This window comes from Fukomys damarensis, unplaced genomic scaffold (genome assembly GCF_012274545.1).
Source record: "Fukomys damarensis isolate Sample0158 unplaced genomic scaffold, DMR_v1.0_HiC HiC_scaffold_38, whole genome shotgun sequence".
Lineage (NCBI taxonomy): Eukaryota > Metazoa > Chordata > Mammalia > Rodentia > Bathyergidae > Fukomys > Fukomys damarensis.
The window spans coordinates 37,497,265-37,516,424 of record NW_022900950.1 but is presented as its reverse complement, the minus strand read 5'-3'; the positions used below and the strand labels follow the sequence as shown (position 1 = coordinate 37,516,424).

At 35.6% G+C, this 19,160-nt stretch overlaps 1 protein-coding gene across 1 annotated transcript in view; it reads right to left on the bottom strand.

Annotated features, from left to right (window-relative positions):
- Positions 1–9,969, bottom strand: part of Rfc3 (replication factor C subunit 3) — a 28,146-nt gene extending 18,177 nt beyond the window's left edge. Inside the window, exons 1-2 of the mRNA XM_010623915.3 lie at positions 9,840–9,969; positions 927–1,135 (exon numbers count right to left, since the gene is read on the bottom strand). Of these exons, the coding sequence (XP_010622217.1) occupies positions 927–1,013 (87 nt within the window). The 5' untranslated portion in view covers positions 1,014–1,135; positions 9,840–9,969. The remainder of the gene's footprint in view (positions 1–926; positions 1,136–9,839) is intronic.
- Between the last annotated feature and the right edge of the window lie 9,191 nt (positions 9,970–19,160).

Below are 19,160 nucleotides of genomic sequence, written 5' to 3'. Positions count from 1 at the left end.
ATATATATATTATATAATATATATATTACTCTTTGATCTATAATAACTTATTTTCCCTAGATCATTTTTGCCTTTCCAACTCTCGAAAGATTCAGTTGGATTTTGACAAAACAATGACATTAGACAATCACAACAACAACAACAAAATAGGCACTGAGTTGAAGGGGAAAAAAATCAGCCATACAGGACTAAATTCAAGGACATCCTAATACAACATATTGGAGAATTAAGACATGACCTTGGGGATTAATAAACCCAAAACTTTCCTTGAAAATGGAAATAACAAGAAGGAATTTTTTCAAAAGCCTGTTAAAAAGTCAGATAGATGGGCCGGGATTCGGGCTCAGTCGTTCCACCGCCTACCTCACAAGCTCAAGGGTCTGAGTTCGACCCTCAGTACAAAAAAAAACAACAACAACAACAACAACAAAAAAGTCAGTTAGATATCACTTCTCTATTCAAAATTCTCCAGGGGCTTCCCATCTACTCTACAGGAATTTACTGGCTCTGCAACATCCTTCCATTCATCAACCTGCACGTCCTCAAGCCCTTCCTACTACTCTCTAGGCTGGCTCCTTATTGTTCTGCTACACCGACATTCTTGAGGTTCCTACAATAAGCTGTGCACTCTTGCCACTGAAATTTTGCACTTACTATCCCTTCCCTTTGCTTCTCTCTTTGGGTCAGTGATTTGTCATTAGGGCTTTCTCACTTCAAAGTGTTGGCCCAGACAACGGAGCAAAGCGTTCTTTGCTTAAAAGTGTAACCCCGCTCTTCACACTCTCCCCGCCTCCCCAGTTTCCCCGTAACTTTCAATCCCTTTTAAAAAGGTCTGGAGCGCGGCCCACTGCTCCGCAGGGCGGGAACCCCAAACCAGGGCCGCTCCTCTCCGCCCTTCTTTCCGGTCTCAACCGCGGCTCACTCACCAGGTTGCGGAGCTGCGCTGCCTGCTCCTTGTGATAGTCCAGTCGTCCTAAGGAGCAGGGCCGGTATTTGTCCACCCAGAGACTCATGACAGCTCAAGTTGCCGGGGCCAGACGCTTGAAAGTTCCGCGCGCGCTCAAACCCTCCGCCGGAACGCAGAGACAAGTTTTCCCGCTAATTCTACAAGTCGTGACGTCACTACCGGGCGCAGCTGCGAAAGCAACGTAATGACGAAAAGACTACGAAAGCCCAGTGCGGACAAAATTCATCGCCGCGCCGGGGTTACGCAGTTGCAATGTTTATTGTTTTGTTTTCTTTGTTCTCATTTTGTGTGTTGTCCTAGAAACTATTTCTCAGAATTAATAATGTATCTCTGATACTCTAAGCGTTAAAGCTGGGTATCTCAGAGAAGGCATTTTCCTAGACTCATTTTGCTTACTGAGGTAATATAATTGAATAAATTTTTTTCCACAGAAATGTATTAAATAAGTACAGTGCTACCTGATGAGCTCTGTTGTTCACATTAGAATACATTCATCTGGAGGTTTGTATCACTTGTCAGAGAAACTCACTCGTAGAGTTTTATTGAATAAATTGCTTAAAAAATAAGATAATGATCTTTATTTTCTTACTCCCATTCCTTAAAATGCTTGCTGGGTTGCAGACAAAGACATCAAAATAGCATTTAAAAAGTGCTACAGAAATATGGCCTGTAGAGGGGAAGACACGCAGATAATGTGCTGTTTTAAACACAATGTTTGAAACCTCTTCTAATTAAAACGAGTTCTTGAGACCCTGAGAAAAATACTCAGGAATCAAACCCTTGTAAAACTAGTATTGTACCCTTAAAACTGCATTTCTCAAAATGCACTCTTCTCATTGTATATAATGTCACTTCCTTATTTAATTTGTATTTTTATTTTATGTATTTAGAGTCCTAAATCCTATCATTTCATTGGTAGGCCTTACAAGATTGATTCTAGCTATAACTCTCCAACAATGTATTCTATCTCCTCTGTTTATTAAACAAGAATTGATTGTGCTGCTCCATTACTCATATTAAATCACTTACTCCTGCAGGCAAGATATCATTGAGCATAATTAATAATCCCCAAGTATAAAATACAGCCCCCATTCTTAAGAAACTTTCTGAGACAAACCTAAGGGCATTTACACTTACTGTTTCCTCCTCAGGGACAACAACTTTTATCCAATGTAAGCAGAAATAGATCCTTGATTTCCTTGCATTGTTCTAGTACCGTCTACTCAGGGAGAACTCCTTAACAACTCTAAACTGTATTTAATACTGCAGAAAATGCCCATGTTTTCCAAGATCCTTCCCTACTGAACAAGAATGAACAAAAAGTGTCTGAAGTGGAAAATAAAAGGAATTAAGAAGCAAAAGCATTGAAATGTCTTCACTGTAGATATCAGTCATGAAAAATGGAAATGATTATTTTTTTGGAAATGATTATTGATAGGAAGGTAAATCTGGTGCAGAAATGATTATTGATTCAGCAGGAGTGTCCACAAATATGACAAACAAGTTCAAAAAAGAGAAGTAGTTAATGGTAGATTCTGGAGGCATGGGTTTCATAGTTATTGTTCAATACACTGAATTTGGATTACTGTGGATTTCAGTTCCTCTGTTTAAAATGGGTTTGTCTCAGGAGGAGATGGAATCAGATAGAGGCGAAAAGCGTAGAAGCAAAATTTGTACTTTTATTCAGCTAGCATGCAAGAGTACACCTTCCTGCTCTGAGACAGGCAGGGGTGCCCAAAAGGCAGCCACCGTTGAAGGGCTGCTCCAGGTGTTGTTTTATAGTAGTTGGGACCTATCCTGTCTCTGGACTGAGGGTGCCCCTACTTGATTGGTCGATTGGCTCAGTACTAGGGAAGATGGGGAAGGGTCTTTAGGGACTTTTCATACTTTAGGGTCAGGTTTCCTTTTTCTCCTTTTAACTTTTGCAAACCAAGCTTTGCAGAGTACAACGTGAAGAGGAAGTGCAACCGCAGGCTGTCACCTCTTCACAGGTGGTTAAGCCTTTTCAACCATCTGTCTAAACTCCTTTGGGCACGGTGCGTGGGGGGGTGTCCCTCATCTTTTTCTACCCACTGTTTTCTATCCCTACCGGCTTTTCATGGTTAATTCAAGGATTAAATAAGCTAATGTAAATACATAGCATAGGTAGTCAATAATAATTTTGGTTATATTTTACGGAGATATATATTTATGATTATATCCACAAAGATCCAGAATGAAAGGGCATGCAGAGATAGATGACAGTATGGTTAAATCTTCACTTTGCTTACCTGAGAAAAGTGATAAAGCTGCCATTTTAAACACACAACCAAGCTTTCCAATGGTGTTTACAGTGAACTACTGCTTTTCTTGGGCTCTTCTACCTTTTGGTGGTTTGTGCCATTGCTTTTCGCTAGGCCAAACCTGTAACTGAATCTTGATAGATTCAGAAGAAAGACTTTTCTCTAGGTTGGATCCAAATGTAAGGGATGTGATATGGAATAAAATTTATGATCTCAAGAACCAAAGAGACCAATTAAGGGGGAAAAGTTAATATGACTTCTTTATTTTATACTCAAAGCAATACCTTTAAAAATTTATCATTTTGTCTTTACCTTCTTGTTTTTGAATTTTCTTGTTTTCCTATATATGTTCAGATTTTATTGAATACCCATTTTATTTTGGGGGTTAATTCAGAAAATTTTGCTGGCTTACATCTTTTATTTCAAAGAAAACGTTCTATTTTTCTTATAATTTATTGACAAATTGGCAGTTTTAGCATCCAATCATTTCATTCATTCATTTAAGGAAGCATCAATGGGTAGATTTATCCCTTCACTTTAGAAATAATATTAAATTGTGAAAAATAAATAATTTTGAGCACAGATTTATCATGGGAACTTTATATCATTTAATTTTTTGTAATAATGTGAATTTATCTTTCTGAAATAAGCAAGCATAAATTATGGTTCAAATGACTTGAAAAAAATAGCTTAAAACTCCCCAAAAGCGGGTAGATATGTAAAAATCATGTTAGCTTGTAGCAGAAGAAATTCTGATAACCAAATATCCTCCCTGTGCCTATATACTTTTTTCTAGCTCCTGTTGTTAGTAAAATCTTATATGGCTAAGTAGTGGAATCATATGGCCAATTTCTGGATATTGGAAAATAAATTATAGTGATCAGTGGCACAATTCTACATTCATCCCATAAAAATCTCCTATGTGCTCCAACACACTCTCTTTGCTAATTGGTCAGTTTAATGTAGGGAATCTTGTGGAGGGCACTGAGGTTCCAGATGACACTTGACGCACTAGGAAGAAATCCAGATTCCTGTTTATTAGCCTGAATTGCACTCCATAATCAGAACAGCTAGTTTCTCAGGCAGATGTTTGGATAGATCTGCAGTGAGGAACTAGGGAAAGTGAAATAGTAGAGTAAAAAGTCTGTGGAAAGGTTGTTATTAATCAAGGTTTCCTCTGTAAGCAACTTGGGCTTTTTTTATTATTACTACATGTTTGTGATTCAAAGAATAAATTAATTGTGAGGAGTTGATACATGTACATTTCACATCTTAATAGTTTTTACTTCTCGTTCACCTCCCTGACATTCCCTGTCCCACAGTATTCCACTGTGTGTGTGTGTGTGTGTGTGTTTGTGTGTGTATCACATTTTCTTTATCCATTTATCTATTGATGGACAAACAGGCTGTTTACAAAATTTATCTATTATTAAATGTAATGCTGTAAACATAGATATGCATGTATCACTGTAATATGATGTCTTTAACTCTTTTGGGAAGATGCTCAGGAGGGGAATAGCATCTATGTTTATTAAAGAGATTGGTTGGTAGAGTTCTCTTTTAGTTGGACCCTTCTCTGAGTTTTGGAACCAAGATAATTCTAGCCTCCATGATGAGTTTAGCATTAGATCTTCCCTGAAGTTCTTGTATAATTCAATGGTGAATCCACAATACTTGCATTTTAATTTATACTGGGTCTTGGAAATATGTAGCCAGTGCTGTACCTATTAAGTCTCCATACCCCTCAGCATATGATAACTATGATTCTACATTCCGTTTTCCATGAATTTATTCTACCTCATGTAGGTGGAATCATACAAAGTTTGTCCTTCTGTGTCTGATTTATTTTACTTAATGTATATGAATTTCAACAATGTATCCAAATTTCATTTTTTAACACTGAATAATACTCCACCCTATGGTTATTATACATTTTGTTTATTCATTTGTCAATGGATGTTTGAGTTATTTCACTTTTTGGCTATTATGAATAATATTGCTATGATCATTGAAGTGCAAATATATTGTTCATGTTCTTGCTTTCAGTTATTTTTTATATATACCCAGAGGGTGAATTGCTAGATTATATGGTAATTCTTTACATTTTTTAATAATTGTCATGCTGTTGTCCATGGTAGCTACATTATCTTACCTTCCCACCCATGATATTCAATAATTCTAATTTCTCAACATAACACCAACCAACGATGTTTTTTTATGGTACCAGGGATCGAACTCAGATCCTTGTGCTTAAAAAGCAGGTATCAGAACAACTGAGCTAAATCCCTGGCCCCCTTTTCTTTAAATTTCACCCATTTTGGTGGGGTTGCAGAGTAATCTTATATGGTTTTAACTCCCCTAGTGAATAAAGTACTTTATCAGATGTTTATTAATAACCAGAATATTCTTTTTTAAAGTGCTTATGCATGTGTTTTTTCAATTTTTATTAGATCTTATCTGTTTCTCTTTTAAAGATATATATTGAAAATTCCTATGCTTAGTTTAGCTTTGAACACTCTTAAAAGCCGTTGTCTACTCCAGAATCACAAAGATGTTTTTCTACAAAATTAAAAAAAAATAGTTTTAAATTTTACTCTCATATTTAAAGTTCTCTGGAACTGATCGTTTTGCATGGTATATCATATAACTTGTGAAGTCACATATTTCTTCACATAGATAACCAGTTTCGTCAGCACTATTATGAAAAAAGAACTTTCTCCCTTTTGCTCCAAGGCCAGCTTGCTATTAATGAAGTTACCATGTACGTGTGGATTTGTCCTGCCCCATGTTCCGCTCCTGTCTATCTATATCTAGATATCAGGCTGCCTTGATTACTGTGGCATCATTTATACATCTTGGATTCTAATGGTTTGATTTCTTTTGTTCTTCTTATTCAAAATTATCTTTACCAGTATTTCCTCTCTTCATTTCCATATAAATATTGGAACCAGCTAGCAAATTCTGCAAAAATCTTGTCTTAGTTTGTTTGGGATTGCTAGGGACAGGCATTTAAATTCATATTTGAACATTGTGAATTTCACCTTGTTGGTCTTTGAAATCATAAAATATAAATTGCTGTTCTTGAGCACATTACAAATCTGTCACCTATTTTATTTAGGCCTGTATAGATGCAGGTGAAATTCCAAAGGCAGAAAAGCACTTATTTTCTGCATGACTTAGCTGTGATATATATTTAACACATCTTCAATTGCCCTTGCTACTCTCTTGAAAGGTAATATGTAAAAACTGAAAATACTCATGCATGTTAGACAGGAAAATTTATTTTGAGCTCAATGGCATAAAAAACCAATCACAACATTAAAATCACAAAATGATTACATTTTCTATATTAAAAAGAGGGCCTTTATTCTTTTGGGATCTATGACTCTTGTCACTGATACTACTGTCATATTGATGTTTCAAAAATGATATATCTGTGGCCTCTAATACAGGCTTTGAGCAGGGGAGATTCCACAGTAAAGCCAAGCAAGATGTCGCAAAGCCATAGTCATTGGACAGTTCCAGGCTAGAGAAACAAAGCAAACTCAAAAAACGAACCATTCAGTTAGAAACATGAAGACAACTGTTGCCAAGGAAGTTAATATCTGGTGTGCACGTATATACTGAGATGAGATCTACTCCTGTAGAGAGTTTGGGGATAAATCAGTCATACATACATCAAAAACTAAGCCAAAGGCAAAAAAATCAATTATTCACAGCAGAGAACATAAAAAGAGGTATAGGAGGAATATACAATATATAAATTGTGATATTATATCATGAGATTCAACTGTGAATAATATCTACATAATTTGAATAATGTAAACACCTATACAGAAATTATGATATAAATCCTCTGGGGTATAGAATGAGAGAGGAATAGTGCAAGAGAGGTAGGACCTCATCTCCATAGTAGGAAATCAGTAGCTAAAATTTCAAAATTCAAGAAGCACTATTAATATCTTATTAAGAAATACGCAGTAGATAGCAGTGAGAATGTGCACATATGCATACATATATTTTTAATCTACCAAATTGCTAATGGATTCAAGTGCTATATTTGTGTATGCATGTGATCAAGAAATTGGGAATTCAAGTACCATTGTATTAATTTTAACAAGATGATATTTTGTACCCTAACTTTCTCTTTGGGCTGGAAGACTCCCCAGACAACTCAGCTTGCATTCTAGAGAGCAAAATGGCCTCATTTCTAAATCTCCCTAATGAAACACAAAGCTATGGCATTTTTCAGGTTAAAAAGAGCCTGTTCTGGCCTAACTGCTAGGTTCAGCAAAATTGGCTTGCCTTTTAAGTTCAAACGTTCCAGGGCTTATTTCCCTGGCCTTTCATTATTTATCAATTCCAGCAGAGTCAAGTACAGCTTATTTTCATTTATCCATGGCTTCTGCAAAGCAAAGCTAGTACAAATAATGAAAGGTAGATATAATACAGGATCTCTTTTTTTTAAAATCATGCCCTTCAGCTTGCTCATTAAAAGTAGCAACATTTAAATCATTGGCATTTTGTTCCCTTTCCTGTCCCCTGGCATACATCTGGTTGAAGCAATGAGTGAGCTTGTGCGTTGTATAGCTATTTGCATTATTCTCCAGCTGTAGGTGATTAAATGCAACAAGGAGTTCACTTCCAGCAGGTCCACTAAAGTCTGTGCTATAAGTGGAATATATTGTGTCTATTCTTACATTTCTACCTTTGTTACTGCATTTTTTTACCTATTTTAAGATGTATTTTGCTACATGTTAAACATCTAACCACTTTAACTCTTACTTGTACTTGAAAGAGTATGCATAAATAAATATGTAAATAATAAATGTATTATCAGGCCAGGGATTTAGCTCAGTGGTTCCACTGCCTGCCTTACAAGCACAAGGTCCTGAGTTCAATCCTTGGTACCAAAATTAATAAACGAAAGTAAAGGAATTGTCATTTATGAAGAAAACTTCAAATAAATGGAAGGGAAACATGGAAGGGCCAAGAGGGACTGATTTATAATTTTGGAAATAAACTCTTTCAAAATCATTAAAATCATTTAAAATGGACAGACCATTTTAAAGCCAAGATAGCCTAAAATTTTCCCTTCCCCTAGTCACTACTGGTAGCAGGCCTTGCTGAAACCCTCAGAACCTGTGGTTGGAAAGGCCACACTGCAGGAAACCGCTGTTGCTGCAATTTCTCATTATTTTGGGTTGTGCTTTGTTTTTGTTTTAAAATAAACAAATGGTAGGAGCAAGGGGAATTAAGTAGAAAAAGTAAGGAAAATTGCAAACAATGATTTTTATTTGTTTGTATCTGACAGTAGAACTTAAAAAGCTAATCACATTTGCCCTACTCTGTAAATTTTTTACCTTTGTAAAAAAATCTACTGTGGCCCTAAATTGTTCTTATACAGTCATAGTTAAAAGAGCATGACATATGCAATGCTTAGGTGTCTAATAGCCTCATCTTAGCTTTCATTTGAAAGACTGTTTTTTCCACTTGTGCTTAGGACTGGCACACTTAATGGTAGAGCCTGTTAAATACTTAAGGAGCCACTGGCCTAAGGCTGGCCTGGTACATTGAGTTCTGATATAAATGAACTATAGCCTAACAGTACAAAAACAAACCAAAGCCCAATTTAGGAATACATTTGTTGTAACAATTAGGTTTCAGCCAGTCACAAGTAGACCAGCTTCTGCCAATCACAGGTTGTCAATCTTCAGACCAAGTCCAGTGCAGACTAATTACTGGCTGTGACAACCAAGCAAGACGTGTCTTCCACAGTCGGACTCCAGAAAGCCACTGACCTCTAAATTTATCTAGGCTTGACAACAGCCAGGTTCATGGATTCTTTCCTGTTTAATGACCTCTGTTGAACTTAGTTTGTCTACAGCTTTTATTTTATTAAGCCATTGGTGGATAAGAAAGGATAAAAAAAGGACAGTTAAAATGGATGGAAAGATACACAGTGTAGACATAAATGCAGCTATTTTAGTCATTAAGAATTAAAAAATGTTTAGACAGATTATACATCTGTTTACTTCTTTTGTACTTAAGATTTCTACATTCTGACTTGGAATTCAAAGAAACATTGTGAAAAGCACAATGTCATTAATTTAATGATGGAGACATATTTTTTCAATGTGTACGCTAAGATAGAAAGATCCTCATAAGAGTAGATGGAAATATAAACACATCTATGCTAAATTAACCATTGTTGTTTCTTTGTCTCCATATCCTTTTCCAGCTCATTACAAGAAAACCCAACGAAACTTGAACCTATTTCAAATTCTCTTAGCATTAGTTTTTGTCTTCAGTTTACCTGTTGTGAATGAAGAAATCTGTTACAATAAAAAAGGCATTTGCTTTGAAGTAGTACTGGTGCTATCAGCCTTCATTTTTCTCTAGAATGAAGATCCAAGGTATAGTTCTTTAAAAGAAAATGTCCATTTGTTATTGTTATCACCTCCAGTTCTTCTACCTTCCCCTATACAGCAGTCACAAATTGAACTGCTGGTAGGGGATAGTCAGGCAAATACATGCTCTAAGGTTCAGAAAAATAAAACAAAAAAAGAACACAGGATGTTTCTACTCACCAAAATAGGATGTTCCCCACATAGAACACTGTCTCACTGGTGATAGGATGACATGGTTTTGAGAGAAACTGTAGTTCAGCTTTTCATATTCAATGTCATCAGAAAAACAATGATGCCATGGTTTTGAGAGAAACTGTAGTCCAGTTTTTCATATTCAATGTCATCAGAAAAACAACGACATCATGCAAGCCAGCAGAACACATCCTCAGCCCATGCTCCTGGCTTGTCGATTCTGCTCAGACCGTACAGCATTGCATTTAAACTTTTTCAAAAAGGAAAAAAATGAAGTTGAAACTCAAATCACACATTATTATTTCTTTTCCTTTAATACGTGATGCTTGAAGGGAAACGGTATCAGCAGGACTAAGACAAACAATTAACATGAGACTAAGTTCATTTTGATTGTCATTAATACAAAAATTCCCAGTCTTTTGGTACTGTGGACTCTAAGTAGCTAATAAACTATTGAAAAGGTATCATTATGGTTTAATAGGTTGAGTTTCACTTGTTTTAGTTAGCAAAACACATAGAACAAGGAAATACATTTTTCAATATTTCTACAGTTGCGGTTAATCAAGATCTTATATACATATTTATTTACAAATGATACACCAAAAAGTAAGAACACCTGACCATTTAGTAATTTATTTTCACAATACCCTGTTATATAGAAGTCAATTCTCTTTTCCATTTATGGTATACAAATACTCAGAAATCCCTTTAGTTTAATCTTTTTAAGGAATGGGCAAAATATAGTCAATATTTATCACCCTATGAAACATAAAAGACCATTATTATAAATAATATGAATATACAAGCAAATGTATAAGGATCACTAAAGGATTCTAACAGGTTCTATTAATTTTCCTTGTATTCTTTATGCTTCTTTTGGGTCTCCAACATTTTCATCCCAGATATTCTGATAAATTCCAGATTCCTCCAATTTCCAAATTTAGGATTGATTATACTTTGTAAAAAGCATTTATCTATTGAGGGCATTTTGAATTGCCATGTCCTTTCCTATGATATTTTAAAATATTAATTATTAGAAATTTTATTTCACAAATAAATTCAGTTTGAGAATATTTCTATTATGCATATTTTATTAAGAGCAATATTATCTTGGAATTTACTTATTATATTATTATTAATTTTTGCTTAAAAGTGTTCCTGCAATTTCTACATTGAATTTTATTGGTAAAACTAGAAAGATTCTAAATAATTTTTATTCTGAATAAAACAAGTATTCAAATCACAACATGGTTTTTATGGTATATAATTTGCCAAGTTCAGGTACCTTTGAACACATGTATATAAGTACAAAGAAAGCTTACCTATCAGTAGTTTGCATTTACAAAGGCTCATTTTTTTCATTGAGTTAATTGGTACTTTTTAAGTATACAGTGCAATTACATTCATCATTGGGATCTTGAACATTTACATGACAGATCTCGTTTCTCATTTTTTCCCCATACCCCCTGCCCTCCCTTCACCCCCTCCACTCTCTCCTATTTAAAACAACTTTGTTTCCCTTTTTTCCTCTTCTTATACTTTTTCTTTCCCCTTATTTCCTTTTCCCTACCTTTCCCCTTTCCCCTACACATTTAGCCCTTTTCTTCCTATTTCACATTGTCAGTTGCACAATTTGGATCTTGCTTACACTTTTAGTTTTTCACACCACCACAGCACAGCACATTTTAATAAAATATTTTATAAGAAGATCATTGCAAACCATAGCTACCTTAAAATAGTACTAATTATGTACTGATAACATTATGTCCCTCCCCCAAATTTTAAAACCCCAACTGCTTCAAGGTAGACCATTTGCTACAAAAATAGACCCAACATATATAATGCCTCAAAAATGATAGAATATTATTTCTTATTTATTTATGTAAGGTCAAAGTGAGCAATCCTCACTAGCAGGTGCTCTCTTATAAGCGCTAATGCAGTCACAGGATCCTATCATCATTTGTCTCTCCCATTTCAGTAGATGACTTCCAAGGTCACGATGATTATTTGCATTGGGGTTTACAACATGATATCCTAAAATATGGCAACTTAGTATGTTGAATATTTTAAGCAGTGGGAATTTGAGAAATGGCAGGTACAACAAGGACTCTGAGGCTTTCCCCTTTGGTAAGACCTTCGTGTGAGAGATCCCTGTCCTGTGTACCCAGAAGAAAGGAGCATATTCACTTCTGCAGTCAAAAGGAGACAAGGATTGTGGGACCCATTCCACACAGATAGCAAGTACTTGGTTGAATAGTGATCAAACCCTGGAGCTGTAAAGGCAGCTGGAGATTGGTTTTGAACCCAGATATTTTTCTAATATATGTATTAAAAACACATACATATATATATATATACACACACACATATACATACATATATACATATACGTGTGTATATGTATATATGTGCATATACATATATATAAATATATGTGTATATATATAAAACCACTGCCACTACCCATACCAGGAATCAAACTCAAGATCTTGTGCTTGCCAAACAAGTGCAGTACCACTGATCTAACTCCCCAGCCCTTAATTGATGCCTATAAACCTCAATTTTCTTCATCTGTAAAATATGGTTAAAATGACAACTATTTACAATGAAGGTGAAGAATTTAGCACAGTCTTTGACACTTTAAAAATGCAATTTATGTAGTAATTGTGATGCACACCTGCAGTAGGCTGATTCCCTGTATGGGGATTAGAAGATCTGGGTTCCAAACCAAGTTCCATCTGCCCATTGAGCTCCACTGTTTAATCACTATTTTCTATTAACTTGAGAATTCAACCAAATACTTCCTATCTGTGTGGAATGGGTCCCACAATTCCTCACAGAGTAGAAAATCTCAGGATTCTGAAATCTCCTATATTGAAGGGCACAGAATTTGCATATAATCTATGCAAATCTTCCCATAGATTTTAATAATCTCTGGATTACTTCTAATACCTACTATTATGTAAATGCTACATAAATAGTTAATATACTGCATCATTTAGAAAATAATGAAAGATAACTGTACACAGTTTCATTCAGGACATACATTGTGTACATTTTTCCCCAAATATTTTCAATTCTAGATGAAGAGAAATTTATGTTAGTTCAAGACTATTACTCTATTTAGAATTTTTACTTTTGTGTACATTTGTACTTGTATACATTTGTGTAAGCACATCACAACCCTGACAATCAATGGGGTGAAAGATGTTGCAGTTAGATTGCCCTCACATCTAAGCTCACTGTACATGCTATATTCAGGCTACATATGCCTATAAATATGCTAACTATATATATTTATATCATTTGTTGATACAGAAGTAATTCCTTTACGTATTATCTTCTTTCTTTGACTTCATAGACTATGAAGTTTAAGATTTGTTTTGTTTTGTTTGGTACCAGGGATTGAATCCTGGCTCTTGTGCTTGCAAGGCAGGCGGCAGAACCTCTGAGCCAAATCCCTACCCCTGAGTTTAAGGTGTTTTTAAGGTTCTCTAAAGGAAGAACCTGAGAAAAACTAAATTGGGTGGATTTGCAATTTCAGGCACTTTAGGATCCAGACAGTCCTATGAGGGAAATGAGGAATGTCACAGAATGAAAGCAAAGTAATGCTATTCACTTTGGGGTATGTATACTACTGGTAGGGACATGGAGAAAGAATCATATTTGGAATGGAAGAAGTTGTGAAAGGTACCTAAGAAGTGGTATCAGGTCACAAGAAAGTTCTACTAAGACACAGAAAGTTGATATCAAAGATTTATTCAAGAAAAGATAGGTGAATCTATTAATATTGCATTTAGTTTCATGTAAAAGAGATGTGACTTAATAGAGTAATTAAATAGGGCTTGATTTTTCTCTCATAAAAAGAAGCTTAGAGGTAGCTTCTTGAGGATGGTGCAGCCATGCCACACTGCAGACAATACTTTGGGCTCTTTCTGTTTCTCTGTACCACTGTCTACCTCTGAGAGTTCTTTTCTTTGTGTTTATTGCATGGCAGCAAAGACTGTTCTATTTCCAGGCTTGTGTCCACATAGCCAGGCAAGAATGTAAAGAAGGAACCAGCAAATAGAAAATGGAGGCACTATTTCAAGAACCCATGTTCTTTCCAGAGCTTCCAAATAGTACTTACATCTCACTAACAAGAATTATATTAGATAACCACTTCTAGCTGAAATGAGGCTGAGAAATGTATTTATATCTTTTAAACTGAGCATGTGGATGTCCTGAAATAAAATGCAGTTCTAAGAATAAGAAAAAAAGAGAGAGTGAGATTAGATATTCAGTAAGCAACTGCCAACATCTGCCCAAACAGGCACAGAATAAGGGTTACGGAGTCATGTGCAATGACTAGCGAACTAGACAGGTGCCAGAACAAAGGACCTTTTGTATCATGCTGGGGAATTTAAATTCACAAGATATGATTGATTTTAGAGAAAATAAAACCCTTAAAGCAATGTGGATAGATGATAGATGAGAGTAAATATTGAAGATGGGGATTAGTTAGAGACACACTATGCATGTCTAATGGTTAGATGGCTTGTGCCTTTTCTGAGACAATGGAACTGAGAACCATTTAGAAGGGAATAGCAGAATGGTTTACATATGGGGGAGGAGAGGACATTTAGAAACATGGTCAAGAGTGTTTCTAAAATTTCCTGTTTAAATCGATGAGTAATAGTAAAGTTGTTCTATCGAGCTGCAAAAGGTCAAATGGATTTAAACAGATAGAACTGTTTTGAAATTTTTATGTTGTGTATCATAATTTCAGTATTAAAGCCCAACAGCCCAAGCCCATAGTAAATTTGTAAACACTGTAGAATGTGGACTGTCGCCCTGTTCTTCCTCTACTTTCATTTATTTTATTGATATCGTGAGGTACAATTTCCATACCACACACTAAAATCAAGTAAAGTGTTACAGCAACAGTGAACGAGGAACAGCTAGCTACACCAAGTAACTGGTTTATATATATTTTTTGTTGTTGTTTTGTTTTGTTTTGTTCTTAATTTGCTTTTACTTCCAAGAAAGGTAATTACTGATGTTTTTCTCAAGAATATTAAATGCTACTAAACAGCAAAGTAGAGCTTTTAGTGGTAGGTCAGATTCATTTTTCTGAGGTTTTACGTTGTTGCTATCATTCCCCCAGCAAATGTTATTTCAAAAGAGCCTACAGAAAGAAGCTTTTAGTCAAAAGCTGCTTTCCAAAAGTACAGGATATAGTGCCCCACAGTGGTCTGCAAAATAACCAGACATCTTGTTCTGCCAAAATTGGGACACAAAAGCAAGTCTATTTTTCACTATATGCAACTGTATTTGCTTCCTAAGCCTGCATAACAGACTTCGTGGGTTAGAAAAATACAAGTGTACATTCTCACAGTTCTGAGGTCAGAGTATGAAATCAAAGTAACTACAGCGTTGAATTTTTCTGAAGACTCAGAATTCACTCTATGCCTCTGTCCCAGATTCAAGCACTCCTTGGGATTCCTTGATTTGTAGAGAAACCACTCCAATCTCTATCTCTACTCATATTCCTCGCCTCCCCACCTCAGCAAATGCTCCTCCTGATCTTCTCCTTTGTCTCTGTGTGTCTCAGACCTCTACTTTCTTCTTTATACAGAGACATTAGTCACTAGATTATGAGTCCATCCAAAATCCAGGATCACCTCTTCTCAAGCGCTTTGATGTTATTATATCTGCAAAAATGCTATTTCTGAATAAGATCCTAATTATATGTACCATGAGACAGGGAATGGTCATAATTTGGGGAGGACACAATAAAATCTATTGCAACTACCAAGCCAACCTGAAAAATCAAGTTTTTGCACTACTAAAGGAAGCAGAGACAATGAGGTTCTAACTTGAGTTTATCTAAACATGGACCTCAGAGGAATAACAATCCTCAATTTAAAATGAATATTTCATTCAGGCTCCTTTATATCTCCCTTTGAAAGAGAAAATTATTTTTATACTTTTAATTCATATAGCATTTTTCTACTTTGATTTTTTTTCATTAAACTGTTCAAAATTGATGAAAGATTTTGGAACTGTCGAAACATCATTGCATTATTCTATCCCTCATATCAATAACTCAAACAGACAAAATACCACCTACCTACCTTGGCAAGCCTTTTCTCTTGTTACTGAAATTGTATTCACTAGATGGTATTACTTTGAATATTTCCATTTTTTCAGTTGACTTTTATTTACAGTGTGAAATGGAAACCTCTGAACCATGAAAAGGCAAAAAAAAATTACTAAAGTTCTTTGATGCTTACGTAAAGCAAATGTTTATCTGCTAGATAGCTAAATAGTGTTAAATACATTACTAAGACTAAACTTTAGTCTTAATTTAAAAGTTTTTGAAGGGAATTAAAGAACCAATTTGCATGTTGATAACTTTTGTTTATAGATCTTTCATTAGTAGCTGACTGTAACTTGGAACACAATTTTATATTCTAATAATTATTACTGATCAAGTGTATGACTAAAGATATTTGAAAGAATTTAAAAGTAAATTTGACATAGAATTTTAAATATTTCATCCTACATTGTATAGTTGAATTCATCTCAAAATATTTCTCAAATACCAGCTTGGGGTAGATACTGTCTTCAATATTTTGTGAACAGCCAGGCAAGTTCTCCTTTTATGGGCTGTCATGCTGGTGGGATAAGACAAACAATGAATAAATACCAGGGTATTTCAGTTACTGACGAGTGCAATGTGACAATATGTAAAGCACTGTAGTAGAGTGTGACAAGGGTGTTGGTTGGATGAGAGATGGCTGCTTTGCATAAGTGGTCAGGGAAGACCCTAAGAACTGAGGCTGAAGAATGGAAAAGTACTCCTATTTTGGCTAAACTGGCTAACACTGTGGTCAATGAGATCACAGCCCTTCACACTCACAGTAAGCACAAGCAGTCTAAAGGAAGATGAAATTAAGTTGGTTGACTTCAGGACGAGTTGAAGGCAGAAAATTTATTTCTGGGCTGATGATTCATCATAGATGTGAGTTCATCTTGTGTGTGCAGCCAGAACTGGGGGAATTCCTGACACTGTCCTGAGCCCATATGCAACTTCATCCTGAGTTTTGCCTATAGAAGAAGCAAAATCACAGCAACACATAGCTAGCAGTAAGGGTTTAAACTGACATGCTAAGGAGCCATTTCTTCAGCCTGCCATGTTCCCTTTTCTTGATCCACAACCTGTGCAAACTTTCACATGATAGCAAATCTATTGCAGTTCCTGAGGTTTGGAGGAGTCAATCTGTGTGTGTGTGTGTGTGTGTGTGTGTGTGTGTGTGTGTGTGTACAGGGAATCAAACTTGGGTCCTTGCACTTGTGAGGCAGGCGGGGAAACCACTGAGCTAAATCCCTGACCCTGGAGGAGTCAATCTTTAGAAAACCTGCAGGAAAGAGAGCCTTTAAACAGAGCCTTGTTTTTTCTGCTACTACAGATTGAACCCAGGTGCTTCGCTCAGAGCTACCTCCCGAGCTCCCCTTTTTATTTTATTTATTTATTTTTTTTTTTTTGAAGTCTCACTAGTTCCCTAGGATGGCTCAGATTTGTGATTTTCCTGCCTCAGCCTCCCAGAATGCTTGGATTACAGGCATGTGACACAATACATTGCTTAAAATAGAGCCAAACTTTTGGTAGAGAAGCAGAGAGAGGCATCTCAGTTCATTACCTCAGTTTCTCAGTGCAGTGAGACAGTTGGCCGGAGGGAACAATGCAGAGGATATCAACCTTGAGGTGATGGTCAGGTGTTCATTTAGAGTTGGAGATCAGGCATCAACACCAAACAAATAGCCATTGTTACTATTTCTTTGTTTGCAGTTACCCTTCTTCCTTTTTTTAAATCAAAGAAGGTATATGAGGTATAATTTACATACCATAAAATGTGTTTAGGTCATTCAGTGTTCACAAAGGTATACATCTGGTAAATGCCACAAAATTAAGACATAAACTATCACAATCACCTCAAGAGATATCATCTGCTTTTTCCCATTTCATCCCTATTCCCCGTGTTCAACCTCTTCCTAAGGACACTGATCTGTTTTCTATCACTATAAGGTTTCTTTTGTAGAGATTCACATGAATTGAATCCTGTAGTATGTGGTCTTTTGTGTCTGTATTTCTCCACTTAGCTTATAATTGGAGTGATTATTATTTTTCCATGTATCCGAGATTCTTTACCATTAGTAGCTGACAAAAATTTTTTTATATAGCTAGACTACACTTTATCCATTCTGCCTATGATGGACGCTTGGGTTCTTTCCAGTTTTTTGCACTGTTTTGCAAGAAAGGATGTTATTAACATTCAAAGTTAGGGTTAGGATTTATGGACATATGTTTTCACTGTTCTTAGAAAATATCTGAAAGTATTTTCTGGGTTGTCAGATGAAGGAAATATATGGCTTTATACAAAACTGCCAAATAGTTTTCCTCTTCTGCATGCCCATCAGGAGTGAGTGTTCTTATCTTTGCCAATATTTGGCTCTGTGTGTGTGTGTGTGTGTGTGTGTGTGTGTGTTTGAGTGTGTGATATACACTCATTTGATTTGGTGTGTAGTGTTATCTCATTGTTCTTTTCATTGTCATCTCCTGATGAAATGATATTAACTGTTATGTAACTAATATTTTTATGTGTTTATTGACAGACTATATCTTCCTTTGCGAAAGATCTTGTCAAATCTTTCGTCTACTTTTTATTATACTTTAAGTATAATACTCCTTATTGAATCATAAAGAAGACTTTATGTATCGTTCTTTGTTTATTGTGCTATTGTCTCCCAACATGTGGCTTGTCTGTTCAATTTACTGTTAATTTCCAAAGGCAAAGTTTGTCGTTCCTTTTCCTGTATTGCTGATTTCTCATTTGCTTTTCTACTTGTCAAATATTTAATTTGTAAATTTTGAGAAAGTATACATAAAAACTGCAAAGAGAGAAGGGAAGAGCTGAGGAAGGAGATTAATCCTTTCAAAACAGCCCCCAGTGACCTGTCTTTTTTGACCAAATGTCACCCAAAAGCAAGTCTGCTATAAAGCCACCATGATCCATCTTCCAAACACAAGAGGCTCTGGGGGCCATTCTAGATCTAAACAATAACACCTCTTTGTAAACATTATTGTATTAATTGTTAAAAAAGAATTTTTAAAAAAAATTTTCCCCTTTGCTTAATAATTGATTTTTTTAGACACTCTAAACTAGTATTTAGCTCTGTATTCCATTCCATTGTACTGTGTGTCTCTCTTCATATCAGTGCCATTGTGTTGATTATTGTAACTTTGTGATGTGTTTTGAAATTGGG